The 24,043-nt window shown below is 34.5% G+C and overlaps 1 protein-coding gene and 2 long non-coding RNA genes across 4 annotated transcripts; 2 read left to right on the plus strand and 1 right to left on the minus strand.

Moving 5' to 3' along the window:
- The first annotated feature begins 675 nt into the window (after positions 1-675).
- Positions 676-1,786, plus strand: LOC144428381 (uncharacterized). The gene is made up of 2 exons (XR_013478326.1): positions 676-1,157; positions 1,413-1,786. It is a non-coding gene; the product is annotated as an uncharacterized LOC144428381 (long non-coding RNA).
- An 8,988-nt stretch (positions 1,787-10,774) lies between these two features.
- On the minus strand, positions 10,775-12,428 carry LOC144428301 (uncharacterized). Of its 2 annotated transcripts, none has more exons than XR_013478257.1 (3): positions 12,410-12,428; positions 11,382-11,491; positions 10,775-10,936 (listed from the first exon to the last, which is right to left on the minus strand). It is a non-coding gene; the product is annotated as an uncharacterized LOC144428301 (long non-coding RNA). The 2 variants fall into 2 exon arrangements; XR_013478256.1 differs by lacking the exon at positions 12,410-12,428 and adding an exon at positions 11,767-11,876.
- Positions 12,429-15,194: 2,766 nt separating this feature from the next.
- On the plus strand, positions 15,195-16,799 carry LOC120338042 (uncharacterized). Its single transcript, XM_039405969.2, has 2 exons — positions 15,195-15,319; positions 15,469-16,799. The coding sequence occupies exon 2, from the start codon at positions 15,514-15,516 to the stop codon at positions 16,357-16,359; it is 846 nt and encodes a 281-aa protein (XP_039261903.1). The 5' UTR covers positions 15,195-15,319; positions 15,469-15,513; the 3' UTR covers positions 16,360-16,799.
- Positions 16,800-24,043: the final 7,244 nt, after the last annotated feature.

Raw genomic sequence — 24,043 nt, forward strand, 5'->3', positions numbered from 1 at the left:
GAAAAGATATCTCAGTGATTGGCACAAGTAAATCTTTTAGATAATTTTACTGCAATTTTTTCTAACTAGATTCGTTCAGAGTTCATTCGTTCATTTTCAGAGCCAAAAAGTCACTTTCATCGAAAATATCTTATTGGCTTAGAGATCACTTCGATGACCATGGAACAATTATAATCTCAATCATGAAAAGTGATATTACTTGCAACTAATTATCCGAAATGAAAATTGTAGACATTCTTGCTGAGTGATATATTGTAGATAATAATTAAAGTAGCGTTAATTAAAATTCCTACGGCTTCTCCAGTTTATGGAGTATCGAGACGGAATACAATTTTTCCTCAAGATTATGCCTATATTCTTCTGCGGAAGGTAGCATTCTTGGAATTTCAGTTTTTGACTTGGTTGACGAGAAAATGGCGATAAATTGTAAAAAAATGGAAATTCCATAACCACAGGCGCGATTTTTGTTGTTACTATGGAAACAAAATATTCATCCCGACTCTCTATAAAACGCACATTACTAGGGTGACAGGACTAACCCACGTTAAAAATTTCAGCCAGATTGATCCAGCGAAATTGGGTAAATTTGTATAAATAATTATTGCCATAAATAAGTGGTATTTTCATATTGGATTCTTAGAGTAGACAGATTTACCGGTACCTAAAACTAAATTATTGGCCAATTATTTATGCATGTAATTTCATATATTTGGTACAATTTAATTAACGCATGGAGATGAGAATAAGCTCACTTATGATCATGAATACCCAATGATGGAAAAACAGGTAACTCATCAAAAACAACTTTTTATTAATTTTGTTATTCATCTTTATTTTAATTAGTAATTATGGAATCTTATTCACACAAGATAAAGCCGATATTGCAAATAGTAAGATGGAAATATTTTAGGTTGATCTGGTAATTGACTTCTAGTAATCGTAAATATCCTTTGTTCCAATATGCTATTTTAAAAAAAAAATTGATTTCCGGAACTTCCTACGTTACTTCCCCGAACGTTTCAATATTTCCCTTTCGAGTTTTTTTTTATCACAGCATATGGGACATATAGTTCTATAGAAAATACTGTAGATCGGAATATCGAGAAAGAATAATACAGAGTGAATATGAATCTTCTAATTACTTCAAGACCACTGAGGTAATTTTTTACTTGCCGTATGTTTTCTTCTTCAAATTCTGTTCAACCATCAGAAAAAATAAATGATTGGATGGGTCAAGAAGCAGCCAATATTTATAATAGTAATCTCAAATATTCACAACATATAGCAGAATTTGTAATGGACCGCCTTATGAAAATAAAGGGGGATGGAGACAGCAAAAGATTCGATCTTGTCTTGGACGCTGGATGTGGTAACGGCAAATCTTTATCAGATTTTTTGTCCTTTTCTTGAAGAGCCATCGTATTTGATGCAAACGAACATCAAATTATCAAAGCAAAAGAAAGAAGAATAAATTCTGACACAGCAACATTTTTAGTCGGTAGAGAGAACGCGATGCCGGTCGAGGATAATTCTGTAGATTCACTGCTTAACGTTGGCGCTTGGCATTATATGGAACTGAATGAGTTTATAAACTAGTGTAATCGAGTTTTGTAGAATACTGGACTTTGTGCAGTTTACGATTCTTCATGTTCGAAACTGCAAGTACATTATCCTGGAAAAAATATAACTCAAAGAACGGTCGACGGAAGTAACCTTATCGAAACTTACCGAACAACTTTGCATGAGCATTTCAGTGAAATCGAGCACCCTGCTGCAGAATGGTTCAATCAATACCACAACATTTATGATCAAGTTCAACAGGGAGAGAATCGATGACCTAACTGTTCATTTTGACATGACATTAGCAGAATTGAAAAATTACTTTCTGTCTTTCCCAACATTCAGAAATCATCATAATTTATTTGAGAAAGAATTTGCTCCATTGAATGTGATGGGAGGTGATTCAAAAAAACTTGTAGATGCTGAAGGAATTGATGACGAAAAATTGCAACTACGTTTCACATTGTCAATGTTCTTAATATTTTTATATAAATAAAAATTTCTTTAACTTATACTCATAACTTTCAATTCACGATGGAATGTCCTAGCGCAGAATGGTGGATTGAAATCTTCGTAGTATATTTATGACGTCATCATGAATGCTTTATTTATGTCGCTTGATGTCAATGTCGAGCTCTCTTTCTCTCTCTTGCGCACTGCATGTTTCTTAGTGCTATGATTTATGACGTCTATGTTATATCCTAATATACTCAAGCATCCTGAACAGTTGTTTGTTTACCCACAAACAAACAGACTTTTAATGAAACCTGTAAGTAGGCTGGTGGTTGTCGTGGTTTGGAATTACACAAGTTGGACCAAATTTGTGGCTTTGAAAAATGTCTATCAATTAGTGATTGAGTAATAATAAATATGTCTAGGTTGCCACTCCTTACTACAATCCTAACAGCAAGAATATGAAGCTTTGTTGTATTCGGGTAAGTGAACGATCTGAGACGGATAATTTGCAGGCACGATCTTCTGGTGAGTTCAACATGAGTTGCGTTGAACAAATGGCAGCCATGTAAAAGTTTGTTGCAGTTGTATTTATTAAACAACATACCAACCTGGGAGTTTTACAGAGTAGAATAATATGGTAATTTGCCGGAAGCTTTTGGAACATCCAAAAAAAAGTAAGAAATCAGGGGCTGTGCATCGAGTCTGACATATATTTGGTATGTTTATTGATGTTAATGTTGTTGGGACAAGATTCGGTTTTATCTCCCTACTACTACTACTACCCTACTTCAGTTGTTACATATTGAGGTGTCCATTAGGAATATATTGATCCAGTTTTTATCAAAATTTCTCTCGGCTTATAGTGACTTTTCAAGTATTGCATATTATGAATAAAATGCGCCACCATGTGCCGAATATGAAAAAAAAATCACCGTGTCCATTTTCGAGAAAAAATCATTAAACGCAAACATCTGTGTAAAGTAAATAGCAATTTTAAAAACAAATTGGTGAATGGACCTCCTAATTTGTTATTTGATTGGCGAGACACTAGAGCAGGGCTGGACAATTAGTGTTGCTATCGGGTCACTTTGAATATTCAAAATGCAGTGGCGGACCGGACTAAGTAAAGCCAATTGTGCGTTTTTAATGCATTTCATTACACATTTAAATAAAACCAAGTACTATTGTACTCCGTTATTTTTATTTAAAGCACAGGTAATAAAACTAGTTTAAAACATAAATATCGCGATTTCGAGAGAATACATAGGTTCACAGTTAAAGTATATTATATATGTAAATAAAATAAAAAGTGTCCAAATCTAGAAACTTGCTCGCGGGCCGGATGAAACGTTGCCGCGGGCCGGATGTGGACCGCGGGCCGCAACTTGCCCAGGCCTGCGCTAGAGCGTGAAATGGTGCCACTTTTTGTCCGTCCAGGGGTCGTACAATCAGCCATAATCTGAAAATAGCGTTATAGTGTGATCACAATAACGTCGGTTTAGAAAGGAAATACATGCTTATTAATCAAACAGTTTCAAATATGGTAACCCTATACTAGACTCAGTGAAACTAGAGCGTAGATCCAGCATTTGAAGTGTAGTCTGTTATGCTTTCATGCTCTATGAAAGCGACAAACTGTTGAACATAACAAATATTAGGGAAGTCGGGAAGCGTTGCCCAGCTTGACGGCTGTAGCACTAGTGACAATCAAGCTTGTCTTCTGTATCATCGTATTCTTAGTTACAGATTTGACTTCGTTATGTCGATCGGACTTCTAAAATGATTCAATCAGAAACTCAGTCTGTGAATATCATGCGAGATATTTTGTTAATGAAATATATTCAGAGTATTTTAACAGGATGTTTTGTCTAAATGTTTTTTCTTCTCGAACCAAACACTGTTGACTGCTGGTCTCACATATATATAATTTGTCCAAGTTCCCACTTTTTGCTTTGTGTATCTCTCCAGCTCAACCTGTTTAACCGAAATTGAGTGAATTTGTTAGATAGATATTGTCGAATTCGTTATAAAACTTAGGCCATAAATAGGCGGTATTTTCATATTGGATTCTTAGAGTAGACAGATTTACCGGTACCTAAAACTAAATTATTGGCCAATTATTTATGTATGTAATTTTATATATTTGGTACAATTTCATTAACGCATGGAGATGAGAATAAGCTCACTTATGATCCTAAATACCTCGTGATGGAATAACAGGTAAATCATCAAAAACAACTTTTTATTAAATTTGTTATTCATCATTATTAGAATCAGTAATTATGAAATCTTATTCACACAAGATAAAGCCGATATTGCAAATATTAAGATAGAAATATTTTAAGTCAATCTGGTAATTGACTTCCAGTAATCGTAAATAAGGATATTTACATATCCTTTGTTCCAATATGCTATTTAAAAAAAATTGATTTCCGGAACTTCCTACGTTACTTCTCCGAACGTTTCAATATTTCCCTTTCAAGTTTTTTTTTTATCACAGCATATGGGACATATAAGTCTATAGGAAAATACTGTAGATCGGAATATCGGGAAAGAATAATACAGAGTGAATATGAATCTCTTGATTGCTTCAAGACCACTAAAGAAATTTTTACTTGCCGTATGTTTTCTTCTTTAAATTCTGTTCAAACATCAGAAAAAATGAATGATTGGATGGGTCAAGAAGCGGCCAATATTTATACTAGTATTCTCAAATATCCACAACATATAGCAGAATTTGTAATGGACCGCCTTAGGAAAATAAAGGGCAATGAAGACAGCAAAAGATTCGATCTTGTCTTGGACGCTGGATGTGGTAACGGAAAATCTTTATTAGATTTTTTGTCCCTTTTTCGAAGAGCCATCGGATTTGATGCAAACGAACATCAAATTATCAAAGCAAAAGAAAGAAGAATAAAATCTGACACAGCAACATTTTTAGTCGGGAGAGAGAACGCGATGCCGGTCGAGGATAACTCTGTAGATTTACTGCTTAACGTTGGCGCTTGGCATTATATGGAACTGAATGAGTTTTTAAACGAGTGTAATCGAGTTTAAAGAATACTGGACTTTGTGCAGTTTACGATTCTTCATTTTCGAAACTGCAAGTACATTATCCTGGAAAAAATGTAATTCAAAGGACGGTCGACGGAAGTAACCTTATCGAAACTTACCGAACAACTTTGCATAAGCATTTCAGTAAAGTTGAGCACCCTGCTGAAGAATGGTTCAGCCGATACCACAACATTTATGATCAAGTTACTGGATTCAACAAGGAGAGAATCGATGACCTAAGTGTTCATTTTGACATGACACTAGCAGAATTGAAAAATTACTTTTTGTCTTTCCCAACATTCAGAAATCATCATAATTTATTTGAGAAAGAATTTGCTCCATTGAATGTGATGGGAAGTGATTCAAAAAAACTTGTAGATGCTGAAGGAATTGATGACGAAAAATTGCAACTACGTTTCACATTGTCAATGTTCTTAATATTTTTATATAAATAAATGTTTCTTTAACTTATACTCATAACTTTCAGTTCACGATGAAATGTCCTGTCAAAGTTTCTTCTATTATTGACACGATGTTAACCAGCATCACTTATTTCTATCTAGCACAGAATGGTGGATTGAAATCTTTGTAGTATATTGATGACGTCATGAGGAATGCTTTATTTATGTCGCTTGATGTCAATGTCGAGCTCTCTTTCTCTCTCTCTTGCGCACTGCATGTTCCTTAGTGCTATGATTTATGCTGTCTATGTTATATCCTAATATACTCAGGCATTCTGAACAGTTGTTTGTTTACCCACAAACAAGCAGACTTTTAATGAAACCTGTAAGTAGGCTGGTGGTTGTCGTGGTAAGGAATTACACAAGTTGGACCAAATTTGTGGCTTTGAAAAATGTCTATCAATTAGTGATTGAGTAATAATAAATATGTCTAGGTTGCCACTCCTTACTACAATCCTAACAGCAAAAATATAAAGCTTTGTTGTATTCGGGTAAGTGAAGAACCTGACAGATAAGTGAGTGAGAAACTGACAGATAAAAACAAGAACTTGTTTTATCAAGCAAAAGTTATGAAAAGACGATGTGGCTATGCCTTTTTATGGACATCAAATGGAAAGGTATTAATAAAGAAAAACAAAGACACAAACACTTTACCTATAACAGATGAGGAAGACTTGGACAAAATAAGATAAGTTCCATCTCTTTTAATCCTACTACTAATAAATCATCCCTTATAGTGATATGACAGACTTAAAAAACGTCTTGACAAATTCATATAATGTGATCCTTGCCTATTTTTGTGTCTCATGTCAATATAACTAAACCCACCCCAGTGTGTGTAAACTCTACTTTTATCTCTCCAAGCAAATTATTATCTTGCAATTCTATAAGTCCTAGAGCTATCTGCCAAGCCTAACTTAAATTGGGAATCACTTAGTTTCCATCCCCACGTAACATCATTCCCTAGTCAATACCTCGAAATACAAGATATCGATAATGTGTCCTCTAGTTTTCTTCTCTCAGAGCTTATTGCAATACATTTCAATATTAGGTCCCTAGCGAAATATTACGATGATTTAGTTCATCTGATCTCTAATTTTCATATACTGCCACATATAATTGCCCTGAGCGAGACCAGAATTAAAAGCAATACCGCTGTTCTCAATTTTGATATTCCGGGATACACTTTTCTCCATGTTCCCTCCTTAACTCAAGCGGGTGGTGTGGGTTTTTATATCAGGAACAACATAAACTTCCAAGTTAATAATGAATTCAACCTATCGTTTCCGAATTTTGAGGACTTATGGATTGAGATCAACTATTCTCAACCAAATTCCAAAACCCAAAGCCTTATTATCGGAGCAATGTATAGGCACCCAAAAAACAACATTCCATTATTTACGGGAGCAATGGGTTACTTATTCGAAAAGCTGACAATGGCAAGAAAGCAATTCCTGATTCTAGGTGATTTTAATATTAACCTTTTTGATAGCCGTGACAATTCCACATCCAAGTATTTGGACTTGCTTGCGTCAAATTTTGTATTCCCAATTATTACACGACCGACAAGAGTCACCCTGTCCTCACAAACCCTAATAGACCATATTTATACTAGTAACATAAAATCTTGTTCATCATCATTTATTCTCCTTAGTGATCTTACCGATCACTTTCCAATAATGTGTACAATTTCAACTACTGGTATTAGTATCAAGTCAAAAACTCGCTTAAAACGCGACATGAGAAAATTTTCTGAGGACTTATTTAGATTAGAGGCTGAGTCAATATGTAAAAATTATACCAGTCCCACTTTAGGTATAGATAATTTCAATAATTCGTTTGACCTCTTTCTCAGTCAATTAAAATTGCTGATTGATAAACATGCACCATTACGACCTCGTTCTCGAAGAGAAAATAAATTATATTCCAAACCTTGGTTTACCAAGGGAATTCGTAAGTCCATCAAACCTAAAAACAGCATGTTCAAAAAAAATTTTTGAAGGGCAATGCATCTCAGCGTCTTTACTTTACAAAATACAAAAATATTCTGTTACATTTACTGAGAAAATCCAAGCAACAGTATTACCATAATATCTTTGATAACAACAGAGGGGACGTTAAACGAACTTGGAGGACTATCAATGAGATTATCAAAGTTAAGTCCAGTGATAATTCCACCATCCAATAACTGAAACTTGAGAATGGTTCCATTGTTAAAGACCCCGTAATAATGGCCTCAGAGTTCAATAAGTTCTTTTCCACTGTAGGCAAGAAGCTTGCGGATAAAATCCCACATAGCTCTAAGTCACCCACTGACTTCTTGGGCGCTCCTCTACAAAATTCTTTTTTTCTCGAGCAAACGACACCTCCCGAAGTTCATCAAATAATCTTGAACCTGAAAAAAGGCAAAGCAGTTGGTCCAGATGGTATTCCAACCTATTTTCTTAAAATAATCGCTGATATTGTATCTCCAGCTCTAAGTCATTTCTTCAATTTATCATTTAGTTTAGGCATTTTCCCTTCCTCATTAAAAATAGCTAGGGTAATTCCAATTTTCAAAAATGGCAACAAAAATAACCCGTCCAATTATCGGCCAATTTCCATCCTCCCCACCATAGGCATTGTTCTAGAAAAAATAATAAAAGAAAGAATGCTGAATTATTGCTCTAAATTTAATCTTATCAACAAATGTCAATTTGGATTCCAAACGAGTCATTCTACCAGCCATGCCCTCCACCCTCCACCCTCCACTCTGAAATGCTATTCTTCTTTTATTTTATTCTGTATATGTAGCTTGCGTATTTTCAAATGGTGGAAAAAATAAATTACTGATACTGATACTGAACGATCTCAGACGGATAATTTGCAGGCACGATCTTTTGGTGAATTCAACATGAGTTGCGTTAAACAAACGGCATCCATGTATAAGTTTGTTGCAGTTGTATTTATTAAACAACATATCAAGCTGGGAGTTTCACAGAGTGGAATAATATGATAATTTGCCGGAAGCTTCTGGAACATCCAAAAAAAGGTGAGAAATCAGGGGCTGTGCATCGAGTCTCACATATATTTGGTATGCTTATTGATGTTAATGTTGTTGGGATTCGGTTTTATCTCCCTACTACTACTACCCTAGTTCAGTTGTCACATATTGAGGTGTCCATTAGGAATATATTGCTCCAGTTTTTATCAAAATTTCTCTGGGCTTATAGAGACTTTTCAAGTATTGCATATTATGAACAAAATGCGCCACCATGTGTCGAATATGAAAAAGAAATCAGCGTGTACATTTTCGAGAAAAAATCAGTAAACGCAAATCTGTGTAATGTAAATAGCAAATTTTGAAAACAAATTGGTGAATGGACCTCCTAATTTGGTATTTGATTGCCGAGACACTAGAGCGTGAAATGTTGCCACTTTTTGTCCGTCCAGGTAACGTACAATCGGCCATAATCTGAAAATAGCGTTATAGTGTGATCACAATAATGTCGGTTTAGGAAAGAAATACATGCTTATTAATCAAACAGTTCTGTCCATGAAATGAAAAGATGGGTTTACCAAGTATACTTGGTATAAAACTATTTTCACGGGGGAATAGGGTACAGGACAACTGTTTACATTTTGTTAGTTGTAAACATATTGTGTATCTGACTTGAAACGCGGTGCTACAACAGAACGTTACAATAATGACATTCAAATCAAGATCAGGCCATATCCATACTCTTGTCTCTAACAATTTTCTTCAACGCAGAAATTTCCCATGTATAGGACTACGAAAGAAGTCGCATATTTTACTCGGGGTATTCATTAATGTGGAGGCCGAGAATACACAGATACCAAGCTATATACTACAGTATTTTCGGGGGAAAACACACCTTTGAATAGTCTTACCGCATAACAGCTTCGAATTAGAAACTTCGAATAAGAAACATAAAAATCCACCAACAAATACTATAGATATATAGAAAAGGTGACATGCAGAAAAGTATTAAGATACACGATAACCTTTCATTGCGTATTCATATATCTTAGTTCATCTCTCAAATAGCTTATGCTATCGTCTCAGTTATTTCGAAATGATCGAATTATATTCCAAATTAATTAATAGTTGTTATTGAGTATACATTTTTTTTCTGAATTCTGATGTTTAAAATAATTTACATGACGACACGTTCACAGTCAATGACATTACCATATATTCTCTTTTATCTTGTTCTCTCTTTTGGCAAAAACATTTTGTTGTAATTCTCATGCAATTCTCGGGTACTTTTGTAACTTGGTAGCCCTTTTGTAGCATCTAAATATGCTTGAAGGCGGAGTTTTTATTTGATTTTTCCAGCGTATCTATCTGATTTTCTTTATTGTGTTTTCGTTTTTACCATTGTCCCGATTTTTTAGTATCAAAAAAGAGTCCTGATTTTAAGCGATCAACGCCACCGGGAATAACAATGTCACGAGGAAACAAGAGAGCTATGCTCAAATATATGGACACGTAGAGTCACATAATTTTGATTACGTCATAGCGAAAAAAAAAAGTAATAGCCTTCTGGAGAAAATTTTTATCTTTAACCACTGAAAATTTCAAAGCAATTGGTCCAGTATTTGAAGAGAAAAGTGACTTGTTAAAAACGTGTCAAAGAACAACAACAACAACAACATAATATTGAAACGATCGTTATGTCCACTACGTGTCCAATAAGAGACAAATCAACTATGAAGAGAACGTGGTACAGCGACGAGCGCGTTTTTTAGCGCTGCCGTTAGTCACGTGGTATAACGGAAGTGATTAAAATTCGCATTCACGGGGAGAAGGTTCATTCATTCCTATTTATATTTTAGATTATTGTGGTATTTTCTCTTATAGTTGTATGAGGGGAATATAAGATTGGCATCGAAATTTTATAACTCCCAATATTCCAGGGCTTTGTGAGTACTTTCTCGCAGATTTTTTTGTCATTAATCATTGATCTCGGAGATATTCAACCATGATCGACTGGTAACAAACCATATGCTTGTTTGGCCGAAATTGAGGAGAACTTTACAGGTGTATCGTTCGAAACCTGGCTCAGATTATTAGGCAGGCTAATGCCATATCAAACGCCATGGTCGAGCGTGGTTAATTCTATTTCTTCAAACAAAAAATTCATATTACACTAAATATACGCAACTGCAGAGAATAATGGCTGACTGCGATAACATATCGCTTGAAAAATGTGCAGATAAGACTAAAACCAGTCGATATATAACCGAATAGTTTTTATTACATCAAATTTTTAAAACATCGTTGAAAAGACAATTTTTATTATATATATACAATATAACTTCATCCAAATATGAGATCACTTTGTTGGGTCTACTTCATCCACGTCTACGAAGATGAGGAAACCAGGAACGACTTCGTCTACCTGTAGCGCAAAAGTTAAAATAATCAATGCTATTATCAAACTTAGTATAAATGAACAATTACAAATGTTATACATCTTTCACGTTGACAGGATTGGCTAAAAATGCCATTCTCCTTGTAAATACATGACACAATCAAAATGTCGCCAGGATTTATTTTATATTTTATTGTTATATATGAATTAAGATTAACACATATATGTTATATCGGATTCAAAAAAATCCTTACACACAATAAAAAAATATGTATGTGTTTGTTAATTCAATCAGATATTTTATTATAAAAAAAGTTAAGTTTAGTCGTAATATTTACTTCTACGGATAACGGAACATTTATTGTGGTACATTTTACAGGACGTAGTACATTTATTTCCTGTGATCGGTGGAGGATAATATTGTACGTCATGCTTAATTAAAAACGAGCTATATTAACTGATAATTTGGTACCTTCGATCGATGCAATCCATAGCATCAGCAATATGAAAACGACGATTTTTCTCCAGATAGGACCCATTTCTATTGTGATAGTACCAATCAGTTTTTGTCTAACCAAAAAACTAAAAAAGACATAATATACATGAGTTAGTCAGAATACATCTGGCACATGGGTGAGCTAAAGGAGGTTTTCAACTAATTAACTAATTTTAAGTTATACACGGTCAAATTTTTTTATCTATCGAAAATATAGAATGAAGTCCTGAACAGTTGATTGGGGAAACTATGTATATAATCTTTCCGCGAGCTACTTTTCCAATCGTGTGACTTCGACCAACTTGTAAGTAACAACATGGTAGACTTTAGCTGATAATATTGACATCTCAAATTTTCTTACTAATATGGTTTTTCAATATGCTTTCTATGCTTGGTCCACTGTCTACCACCTAAAAAGGGCTAGGATTTCTAATGCATCGCAGTAAATCACACTCAGATGTTCGTTCGAATTAGATATATGGAGTTTCAGACTTCAATTCAAAAGAAAGACGAAGTGATGAACTATGCTGATTTAGCCTATTTCAGCGACTCAAATTCGTTTCGTTGACATTTGATGAGGAAATACCCAAGTCAGCTGTATCCAGAAAGTTGGCATGCCATGATTTATTCGGATGTTTACGACGCCGCTTTCTTTTCCCGACAGTTTATTACCATCTTTCGTTTTTTTGGCGCGAAACTTATCAATAAACAGTTAGAAAAACATCGTGCATCTTATGTCTCATGTGCTGTTGTACTATATGTCTATTACTTTTGGTTTGACAACCTCTCAGCATACACCAGAATGATGTATACCTTATATTGATTTTTTTCCATTTTTATTACTTTTTCATGCATAAAATTACCTTCAGAACCCAGCCTCTTTAGAGACCCACGAGTGTATATCTATAACATCATTTAGCTTCTGAATCAATTAAAATTGGTGATATCTACCTAGATCTACACAAATGCGGTGCCGCGCCAAAAGAAAAACAGTAGTAGGGTACCTTGGTTGGGTATTCAATGACCCGCGGTTTCCATGGTTACCCAGGCCTGTGGTGTCTGGAGCCGTCTTCTTCTTTTTACTAGGGTGATAACAGGTCGCTCAAATGTGTCTCAAACTCTGGCCTTTGTTAGGATTTTACGTTTGACTTCTTTCTCAGTATGATTTAATGTTAAATTTACTCCTTCGTAGGTGACGCTGCTAGATAACCTTACTGGTTTATCGGGTCTCCTTTCACACTCAAATTCATATTTATTTATTTTTCCTAATTTTGTTTGTTCATAATGTACTCTCAGTTTGTGATAAAATAAACTACTGACTGACTGAATACTACAAAGTAAGGCACGTTAACAATTCTTGCTCAATAAAAACCTAATCAAAGACGATTTCAATATCTCACTCCACGTTGAAAATTTGAATTTTCAGACTTTCAGTCTATTCTGTTTATCGATTCTCGCATGCATTGGTTGGCTTATTGTAGTAAAAATCTTGTGGCAAAACTCAAAGTGTCTTGATTGGTGTGCATGGAGTAGGCTATGCGTGTGCATTCTGATTAGGAATCTGGACTTAACGAATTAATGACTTATTTAGTAGAGAGTAGTGCGTTTTTTTAGCCTCACCGTTAGTACAGTGGTGTACTGTAAAGGATGTGATTGGTTATAGGCATAATCTAAGAGCGAGTACATGATGAAGAATGAAGATACGATTTAATTCATTCCCAAGTTCTTCCAATATTTTTACGAGTTTTAAATCAGAGAAAAAAATTCAATGTCAAATGAATGCGTAAGTTTAAGGTATCGAATGATGTAGAAGAAAAAAAATTGTCCCTACCTTCCCCTATCTGGAAAACGCAATTCCACAAGGACTTTAACAATTTAATATTTGAAATTCATGGTAAAGTTTCTCTTCTGACAATTATTAAATCATCCAATTCAAATGACCAGAAAAACGATGCATCTTCAGGTCCACAATGGGTCGTGTCTGACAATATGCATGCCTTGAAATATCTAATTAATCTGGTTATGAAACACGAGTATTGTCAAACATAGTGTGATCCAGGCTGGCACTTTTAGGATCACCGCCCAAAGAATAAAGTAGCATTTTGCGCCTATATTCAGTTATAGCAAACCCATAGTACAACTTGGACAAGTCGCATTTACTACGCGCATCATTTTATATTTGGGCGTCTAGGTGGCAATTACTTATAACCAAATAAGCAATATTTTTTTTGAGATTGGTTATGTGTTATTATCATTACATACATCCGCCCAAGTGGGTGTTCACCCACTATAGGGAGTGTATGGAAATTACCGTTCATGTTTGTTAAAATCACGGAACTTTAATGTTGTATCGATGCTCCCGAAGTATGTGTATCAAGATGGCGCATAACCTGAACATATTATGTGTATCAAGTTAGGGTCCAGGGCATCCCGAGTGGGTCGCCATAAGCTGTGGTAATAAATAGTGGGTCCAAACTCTGAAAAGTTTGGGAACCACTGCTTCAGATAATATGATTGTCATCGCAAATTTACTTACTTATATAGTGAGTCGGGGGAAGTCGAACCCACTAATAAATTATTCTGAATAACTCTTTACAAAATGTCGCAGCTGCATTCGTTCTACATTTGATTTATGTAACCACCATTCAGCTATCTCGCCACATTTGCACATCGTTGCCATAGCAACGAATCGGAATATACGCACGATTTTCAGCTAAAGAAATATCGGGATAAGTTGAACATTTTGTGGGCAAGACGGACATACATCAAAATAAACTTGATGTGTCTCATAAAATTTCGGCCAACGCCTAGATGCCTTAGGATCAGGTCTCTTAACATTTTGTTCAAACAGATAATTTTTCCTGCATGTTATTAACAGTGTGTACTGTCCGTTTTGCCCCATAAAGGGCATTGCAGGGCAATTTACAAAAGAGTTTGAACAGCTTTAGAAAAAACAACAAATCTTTTGCACTTTTTATGTCTTCTTTATACAAACCTCTAGAAGTATTTATTTTGTAATTTCTCAGCATAACCTTGGACGTATTTTAAACGTCTGTGGGGAAAAAAAATTGGATGGAGTAACTTCTAGGGGACCTCGTATAAATGTGGCGATGAGAGTGCTTTTAATCCGTGTTGTAAAAGGGTACTTAGTACCAAGAAATAATTATCAACAAGTATCGATGACGACGGCCCATTGACATTCCCAACAGACTAAATTGAATAAAAACTCCCCTCTCCCCCACTCAAAATTCACCCTACTTCTTAAGTGACCCTGCCTACCCAAAAATGAGCACTGGTAGTCTACTAAAGAATTTTTTCAATCATATGTATCTGCGATGCGTTTTGGGCGAAGAAAAAGCGCGAGCTGTCGCTATTTGAAGGATTATATTTTGCATGTCCATCATACCCCAGGGGTCCGGGTCCGACTTACCCCGACCTACTATATGGGTTTTGAATATTATGCTTTTAGTAGTATTATCCAATGTCTTAGATTTCTAATAATATGCGTTCCAAAGAGAAAGTGATGCACTATGCTAAAACCTACCAACAATCTTTTGACTTAGCCTATTACAATGACTCAATCATTTTCGTTCACAATTGATGAGGAAGTAACCAAATTCGCTTTATCCGGAAAAGTGTCATGTCATGATTTATCTGATTGATTACAGCGTCGCTTTATTCTCCTGATAGTTTGGTATCATCTTTCGTTTATTGTCGTGGATTTTATCAGGGCCCTGTCTGACTCGTCGTTTCATACTAAAATCTTTCTTCATTTGTCGGTACAAAATTGCTGTGCTAAACGTGAAACGCCAACAGTCAGAAATGACGCCACACTATATATATCCATCAAGTTCATTTTAGCTTTGATTACAAAATGCCGCGGCGTGGGTTAAAGAATTTTTGTTCGGCGTATAGTATGTACATTTAATTTTTATTAAGCTAATTTTCAAAATTATATGTATAAGGAAAGCAAAATTACCTTTTATCTTTATTGTATATTTCTATTGATGAATAATTACAAAATATTTCAAATGAGTATTTTTTTTTTAAAACTTTCTTTCAGGATTGTGGTTTGATTCAAACTCTACTCAGTTAGCTAACTAGAATAATGGAAGACTATCTGGGAGAAGAAGCAGCAAATGTTTACACCAAGAATCCGAAATTCCCACCTCATATTGCAGAATATGTAATGAATCGTCTTAAAAAAATAAAGGGCAATGAAAATTTCGAGAAATTTGAACTTGTTGTGGACGCTGGATGTGGTAACGGAAAATCATTGTTAGATTTTTTGCCTTTTTTCCAAAGATCCATCGGATTCGACGTCAATGAGAATCAAGTTAGAAGAGCAAAAGAAAGTATAAAATCCGAGACAGCAACATTTTATGTAGGCATAGAGGAATCTATGCTCGTCGAGGACAAATCCGTAGACTTATTACTCAACGTTGGCGCTTTGCATTTCATGGATCTTGCGACGTTTTTAAAAGAGTGTAGGCGAGTTTTGAAGAGTACTGGGCTTTGTGCTACTTACGATTCTTCATTTTCGAGATTGGAAGTACATTTTCCTGTCAAAAATGCGAATCAGAAAACGGCCGACGGTAGTGGGATTCTTACAAGTTATCGAACAACATTATATCGTTACTATATTGAAGCCAACCACCCCACTGCGGAATGGCTTAACCGATATGAACAGATTTATGAGCGAGTTACTGGATTCAACAAAGAGAGAAATGATGACGTAACATACGATTACAATATGACACTGAAAGAACTGAAAATGTTCTTTCTGTCTTTCCCGACATTCAGAAAACATCACAATTTATTTGGGGAAGAATCTGCTCCATTGAATATAATGGGAGAAGATTTGAAGAAACTTGTAAACGCTGAAGGAATTGATGATGAAAAGTTGCAACTTCGTTTCACACTGTCAATGTTCTTTTTATTTTTATATAATTAAATAATGAGGTAATTATAATGTGCGTCTGCGTTCACCGTAAACGTGCATCCAGCAAGAATTTGTTTAGTATATATGCTAGTTTTCTTGTGTTGAAAGTTAACTCCTTAATTTCTGATTACCTTATCGAAGCATGATAAATTGAAAATTGTGGCTTTGTGATTTTAATTTCGATTCAAAGTCAACTGTTTTATTCGAATTGCTCTTGTTAATCAGCGAATAAAAGGATTTATAAGAAATGGGTTATAGAGCAATCAGTTGTTATTAAATCATGAATACTTGAGCATCGGACTCCTGATGCCTTCATCCTTTAGGCGCCAAATTAACTAATCCAATCAAGATGTTATGTGCTGATGGTCACAACATATTGCAACATATTTAAAATATATAGTAATATACCATATATAAAAAGTTATTGAAAAATACACAAAGAACACAATTGTCGACTCTCTTGTTGAACGTTTTTTCGCGTATCGTGTCTCGGGAAAGTCGATTACTCAGAGTTACTCAGTTATATACTGCAGTAATTTTGACGTAAAACCCTTTTGAATAGTTTCAACGCATAAAGGCTTAAAGTCCTATTTGTATGTAACTAAAATTCAATACATCGAATATATCATACATCCACCAACAAATAATTTACATATATATATATAGAAAAGATGGAAATGCAGAAAAGTATTGCAAAAGTAAAAGTTACACGATAAGTTTTCATTGTGTATTCATATATCTATGTTCATCTCTCAAAAAGCTTATGCTATCGTTTCAGTTATTTCGAAATGATCGAATTATAATCCAAATTAATTAATAGTTGTTACTGGGTATACAATTTTTTTGTGAATTTTGATGTTTGAAATATTTAACATGACGAGACGTTCACAGCCAATGACCAAAACATTTTGCTGTAATTCTTAGGTACTTTGGTAACTTGGTATCCCTTTTGTAACTTCTAAATATGCTTGAAAACGATGTTGTCATTATATTTTTCCAGCGTATTTTTCTAATTCTTTTATCGTGCTTTCGTTCTTGCCCTTGAGCGATCTTTTCAGTATCACAGAGAGTCTTAATATTGAGCGATCCACGCCACCAGGAATAACAATGTCAAGGAGAAATGAGAGTCAAATTTGAACTCTGAAGAGAACGTGGCACAGCGACGAGCGCACTTTTTTTAGCGCTGCCGTTAGTCAGCGGACGTTAGGAAGTGATTGATTTTTGACTTAGCGTTGCAGGGGAAAGAACGAAGAGAAGGTTGATTCAGTCCTATTTATATTTAAAATTATTGTGGTATTTTAATAAATTTTGGTAGCAAAACACCGAAGTTTAATAATAACAAGGGTTTTTGATTGATCTATCTTATTGTTGTATAAAGTGAATATAAGATTGGCATCTAAATTTTATAACTCCCAATATTCCATTTTTTTTTCTCGCTAATTTTTTGTCAATATTTATTGATCTCAGTAGTATTCAGACATGGTCGACTGCTAACAAATCAAAGGATTGTTTGGCCAAAATTGATGAGAAATAGACAGGTTTATCGTTCGAAACCTGGAGCAGAATACTGGGCAGGCTGATGCCAAATAAAACGTCATGGTCGAACGTGGTTGAATATTTTTCTTAAAAAACACGAAATTCACATGGCACTAAATATACGCAATTGCATAGAAGAGTGGGAAAGTGGCAGACTGCAAAAACGTATCGCTTGAAAAATGTGCTGATAAAACTGAAACCTGTTGATATAAACCGAACAGTACGTTATTATTATATCAGTTTTTTAAAACATCGTTGAACAGTCGATTTTTATTGTATATATACATTATAACTTCGTCCAAATATGAGATCTCTTCGTTGGGTCTACTTCATCCACGTCTACGAAGAGAAGGAAACCTGGAACGATTTCGTCCACCTGTAACTCAATAGTTAAAATAATCAATGCTATTATCAAACTTAAAATAAATGAACAATTACGAATGTGATACATCTGTCATGTTGACAGGATTGGCTAACAATGCCATTCTCCTTGTAAATACATGACACAATCAAAATGTCATCGCCGACTTCGTCACAGGATTTATTATATATTTAATCGTTATATATGAATTAGGATTAACACATATATTTTATGTTGAATTCAAAAAGATCCATATATAGAATGATAAAAATATGTATGTGTTTGTTAATTCAATTAGATACTTTATTATGACAAAGTTAAGTTTAGTCTTAATATTTAGTTCTATGCATAACGGAACATATATTGTGGTACATTTTACAGGACATAGTACATTCTTTTCATGTGATTGGCAAAGATAATTTTATACGTCATGATTACGTACAAACTAGCTATAACAGTGATTTCATGTATTCAACTAATAATTTGATACCTTTAATCGATGTAATCCACAGCACCAACACTATGAAAACGTCGATTTTTCTCCAGATAGAACCCATTTCTCTTATGGTAGTAGCAATCAGTCTTTGCCTCTTAAAAAAACTTGCTCAAGGATTAACACGACGGGAAATCGAGTTCATAGAGAAAGAAAACTAAGAAGAGAGTGGTGCATTTTCCTTAGCCTTACCGTTAGTACAGTTTTATAAACTGTAAAGGATGTGATTGGTTATAGGCATAATCTAACAGCGAGTACATGATGAAGAAAGTAGAGACGATTTAATTCATTTCCAGATTCTTTCGATATTTTATGCATTTTAAATCAGAGAAAAAAACTGCCAACAGTTAGAAATTAAGCCACGCTCTACATCTCCTTCAAGCTCGTTTTTGCTTCGATTACAAATGCCACGGCGTTGGGGAAGGCAGTTTGTTTGGCTTTGTATGTACATTTTATTTTTATTTTTAGAGCTAATTTCAGAATTATTTATAAGGAAAACAAAATTAATATTTAGTTGTTGTATCCAGTTATTAGTATTTATTTAGTTGGGTTAAGGAAGTTTGTTCGGCATTGAATGTACCTTCATTTTTCTATCAGAGCTAATTTTTCATATAACATGTATAACGAAAGCAAAATTAGCATTTATCTTTATTGTATATTTTGATTATTAAATAATTACAAAATATTTCAAATGAGTACTTTTTAAATCTTTTTTTTAGGATTGTGGTTTGATTCAAACTATATCCAGTTAGTTAAATAAAATAATGGAAGACTATCTGGGAGAAAAAGCAGCAAATGTTTACACCAAGAATCCGAAATTCCCACCTTATATTGCAGAATATGTAATGAGACGTCTTAAAAAAATAAAAGGCAATGAAAATTGCGACAAATTTGAACTTATCATGGACGCTGGATGTGGCCAGGGCAAATCATTATCAGATTTTTTGCCCTTTTTTCAAAGATCCATCGGATTTGACGTCAGTGAGAATCAAGTTAGAAAAGCAAAAGAAAGAATAAAATCTGACACAGCAACATTTTATGTAGGCAGAGAGGAATCTATGCTCGCCGAGGACAAATCCGTTGACTTATTACTCAACGTTGGCGCTTTGCATTTCATGGATCTAGCGATGTTTTTAAAAGAGTGTAGACGAGTTTTGAAGAGTACTGGGCTTTGTGCTATTTACGATTCCTCATTTTCGAGATTGGAAGTAAATTTTCCTGTCAAAAATGCAAATCAAATGTCGGCCGACGCTAGTGATATTCTTACAAGTTATCGAACAACATTACATTGTCACTATATTGAAACCAAGCACCCCTCTGCAGAATGGTTCAACCGATATGAACAGATTTATGAGCGAGTTACTGGATTCAACAAAGATAGAAATGATGACGTAACATACGATTTCAATATGACACTGAAAGAACTGAAAATGTTCTTTTTGTCTTTCCCGACATTCAGAAAACATCACAATTTGTTTGAGGAAGATTCTGCTCCATTGAATATAATGGGAGAAGATTTGAAGAAACTTGTAGACGCTGAAGAAATTGATGATGAAAAATTGCAACTTCGTTTCACACTGTCAATGTTCTTTATATTTTTATATAATTAAATAATGAGGTAATTATAATGTGCGTCTGCGTCCACCGTAAACGTGCAACCAACTTTACCGTCAGTTAACTGATATTCAAACGACGGCTATAATCAAAATAAGTTTAGTAGCCTATATATATATATATGCTAGAATAATAGTCACTTATTTCATTCGAATTGCTTTTGTTATTCAGTGAATAAAATGATTTAAAAGAAAGATGTTACAGAATAATCAGATTTCATCAAATCCCGAATACTTGTGGAGGTTGCTTCATTCCTATTTATAATCTAGAATATTGTGGTATTTAAAAAATTTTGCTATAGTAAAACTCCGCAGTTTTATGACATTAATAATATAAATTCCATAATATCATGATGACAAGTCTTTTTGATTGATTCCTCTTATATAAAGTAAATATATATAAGATTCGCATCGAAATTTTATAACTTCCAATATTCCAGGATTTTGTGAGTTTTTTCTTGCCAATATTCTTGTCATTAATTTTTATCTCAGTAGTATTCAATCATGTTCGACTGGTATCGAACGAAAGGCTTCTTTGGCCAAAATTGATGAGGCCAAAATTAGTGAGAAATATACAGGTATATCGTTCAAAACCTGGCGGAGAATACTGGGCAGGCTAATGCCAAATAAAACGTCATGGTCGAACTGGGTTAAATGTTTGTTTTTTAAACACGAAATTCACTTAACACTAGAAGTGCAGACATAACTATAATCAGTTGATATATAACCGAATAGATCGTTTTTTCATTACATAAGTTTTTTTTAAAACATCGTTGAATAGTCGATTTTTATTATATACATTATGATTTCTTCAAAGTATGAGATCACTTTGTTGAGTCTTCATCATCTTCACATACGTCTACAAAAAGTACGATACCATGGACGTCGTCTACCTGTAAAGCAAAAGTTGAAACAATCAAATACTATTATAAAATCTAATATAGATGAACAATTACAGAAGTGATACATCTGTCATGTTAACAGAATCAGATAAAAATGCCATTCTTCGTGTAAATACATAACTCAATCAAAATGTCATCGCCGACTTCGTCACAGGATTTATTTTATATTAACTGTTATATGATGTTCGGGTTCACACATATATTTTTATATCGAATTCAAAAGTATCCATATATAGAATACAAAAAAAATTGTGCTCGTTAATTCAATTAGTTATTTTATTATGAAAAAGTTAAGTCTAGTCTTAATATTTACTTCTACGGATAACGGAACATTTATTGTGGTAAGTTTTTCAGGAAACAGTACATTTATTTCCCGTTATTGGTAAAGATAATATTGTACGTCATGATTAATTACAATCGAGCTACATCAAGTTGTAATTTGGTACCTTCAATCGATGCAATCCATAGCATCAACGCCATGAAAACGGCGATCTTTCTCCAAATAGGACCCATTTCTATTGTCATAGTTTTTACTTATCAAAAAACTAAAAAAAAAACATAAATTACTTGAGTTACTCTGAATACATCTGACGCATACGTGAGCTGGAGAAGGTCATTCACGGTAGGATCATTCATTCGTTGAAAATATTGAATGGAATTTTTATTGAATCTTTCAGCGAGCTATTTTTCCAATCGTGTGACTCTGATCAACTTCTACAAAGCAACATGATAGACTTTAGCTGATAATATTGACATCTCAAATTTTCTTACTATTGGTTTTTCAATATGCTTCGTATGCTTTGTCCACTGTCTTCTACCTTAGAAGGGCTAAAATTTCTAAAGCATCCCACTCAGATGTGCGTTCGAATTATAATATGCAGTTTTAAGACTTCAACTCAAAAGAAAGATAAAGTGATGCACTATGCTGAAACTTACCCACTCTATTTTGATGATTTATCCTCTTTCAACTACTCAAACCCTCTTTGTTCACATTTATTGAGAAAAGAAGAGAGCTATGCTTAAATATATGTCCACGTTACGCTGAAATTCACTCTGGTACGCTACTTACCAGCAGGCTTGACCACGGAACCTATTCGCTGATCACGTGATCAATATGTGTTTGCGGAATCGCTTCTGACGAGGAAATAACCGAGTCAGCTTTATCCGGAATGTCATGATTTATCAGTCATGATTGTCATGATTTATCAGATTGTTTACACAGTCGCTTTCTTTTCCTGACCATTCCTTATCATCTTCCGTTTTTTTTGGCGCGAAACCTATCAATAAACAGTTAGAACAACACCCTAATATAAAAGAAGGCCCGTAAACAACTCTTGCTCAACAAAAACCTAATCAGAGACGAATTCAATGTCTCACTCCACGTTGAAAATTGTAATTTTCAGGCTTCAGTCTATTCTGTTTATTGATTCTCGCATGCATTGGTTGGCCTATTGTAGTAAAAATCTTGTGGCATTTTTATGAGTTTTGAATCAGAGAAAAAAATGTCAAATGAATGCGCAAGTTAAAGGTCTTGAATGATGCAAAAGAAAAAATTGTCTCGACCTTCCCCTATCCGGAAAACGCAATTCCACAAGGACTTTATTAATTTAACATTTAAAATTCATGGTAAAGTTTCTCTTCTGACAATTATTAAATCATCCAATTCAAATGACCAGAAAAACGACGCATCTAGCAGGTCCATAATGGGTCGTGTCTGACAATATGCACCACCTCCTGTTGGGTGGCACAAACTGTTCATGTTTGTTAAAATCACGGAATTTTAATGATGTATCGATGCTCCCAAAGTATGTGCATCAAGATGACGCACAACCTGAACATATTATGTCCATCAGGTTGGGGTCCAGTGCATCCGAGTGGCTCGCCATAAGCTGTGGTAATAAATAGTGTGTCCCAACTCTAAGAAGTTTGGAAACCACTGCTTTAGATATTAAGATTGTCATCGCAAATTTACTTACTTATATAGTAGGGCCGGGGGAAGTCGGACCTACTAATAAATTATTCTGAATAACTCTATACAAAATATCGCAGCTGCATTCGTTCTACATGTGATTTATGTACCCACGCTCCAGCTATCTTGCCACATTTGCACATCGTTGCCATAGCAACGAATCGGAATTTATGCGCGATTTTCAGCTAGAGAAATATCGAAAAAAGGATAAGTTGAACGTTTTGTTGGCAAGCCGGACATACATCAAAATAAACTTGATGTGTCTCATAAGATTTCGGCCAACGCCTAGATGCCTTAGGATAGAATTTTTCCTGCATGTTAACCAGTGTGTCCGTCCTGCTCCATAAAGGACATTACAGGGCAATTTACAAAAGAGTTTGAACAGCTTTAGAAAAAACAACAAATCTTTTGCACTTTTTCAACTGCAGTTTTTATGTCTTTCCTTATACAAACCTCTAGAAGTATTTATTTTGTAATTTCTTGGCATAACCTTGGATGTATTTTAAACGTCTGTAGAGAAAAAAAATTGATTGGGCTAAGATGAGATTTTACGTCGCACCCAACCTCCAGGAGACCCAGTATCAATGTGGCGATGAGAGTGCTTTTAATCCGTGTTGTAAAAGGGTACTCAGTGCCAAGAAATAGTTATCAACAAGTATCAATGACGACGGCCCATTGACATTCCCAACAAATTTAATTAAAAAAAAATCCCACCCCTCCCCCACTCAAAATCCACCCTACCTCTACCCAAAAATGAGCACTGGTAGTCTACTAAAGAATTTTTTCAATCTCATGTATCTAATTTCAGCAAATAAAAAAAAT

The sequence above is a fragment of the Styela clava genome, chromosome 10, assembly GCF_964204865.1.
Source record: "Styela clava chromosome 10, kaStyClav1.hap1.2, whole genome shotgun sequence".
Classification (NCBI taxonomy): Eukaryota; Metazoa; Chordata; class Ascidiacea; order Stolidobranchia; family Styelidae; genus Styela; species Styela clava.

What these genes read in the sequence shown, in the direction of transcription:
- LOC120338042 (XM_039405969.2), top strand. Translation starts at nt 15,514, where the DNA reads ATGGAAGACTATCTGGGAGAAGAAGCAGCAAATGTTTACACCAAGAAT.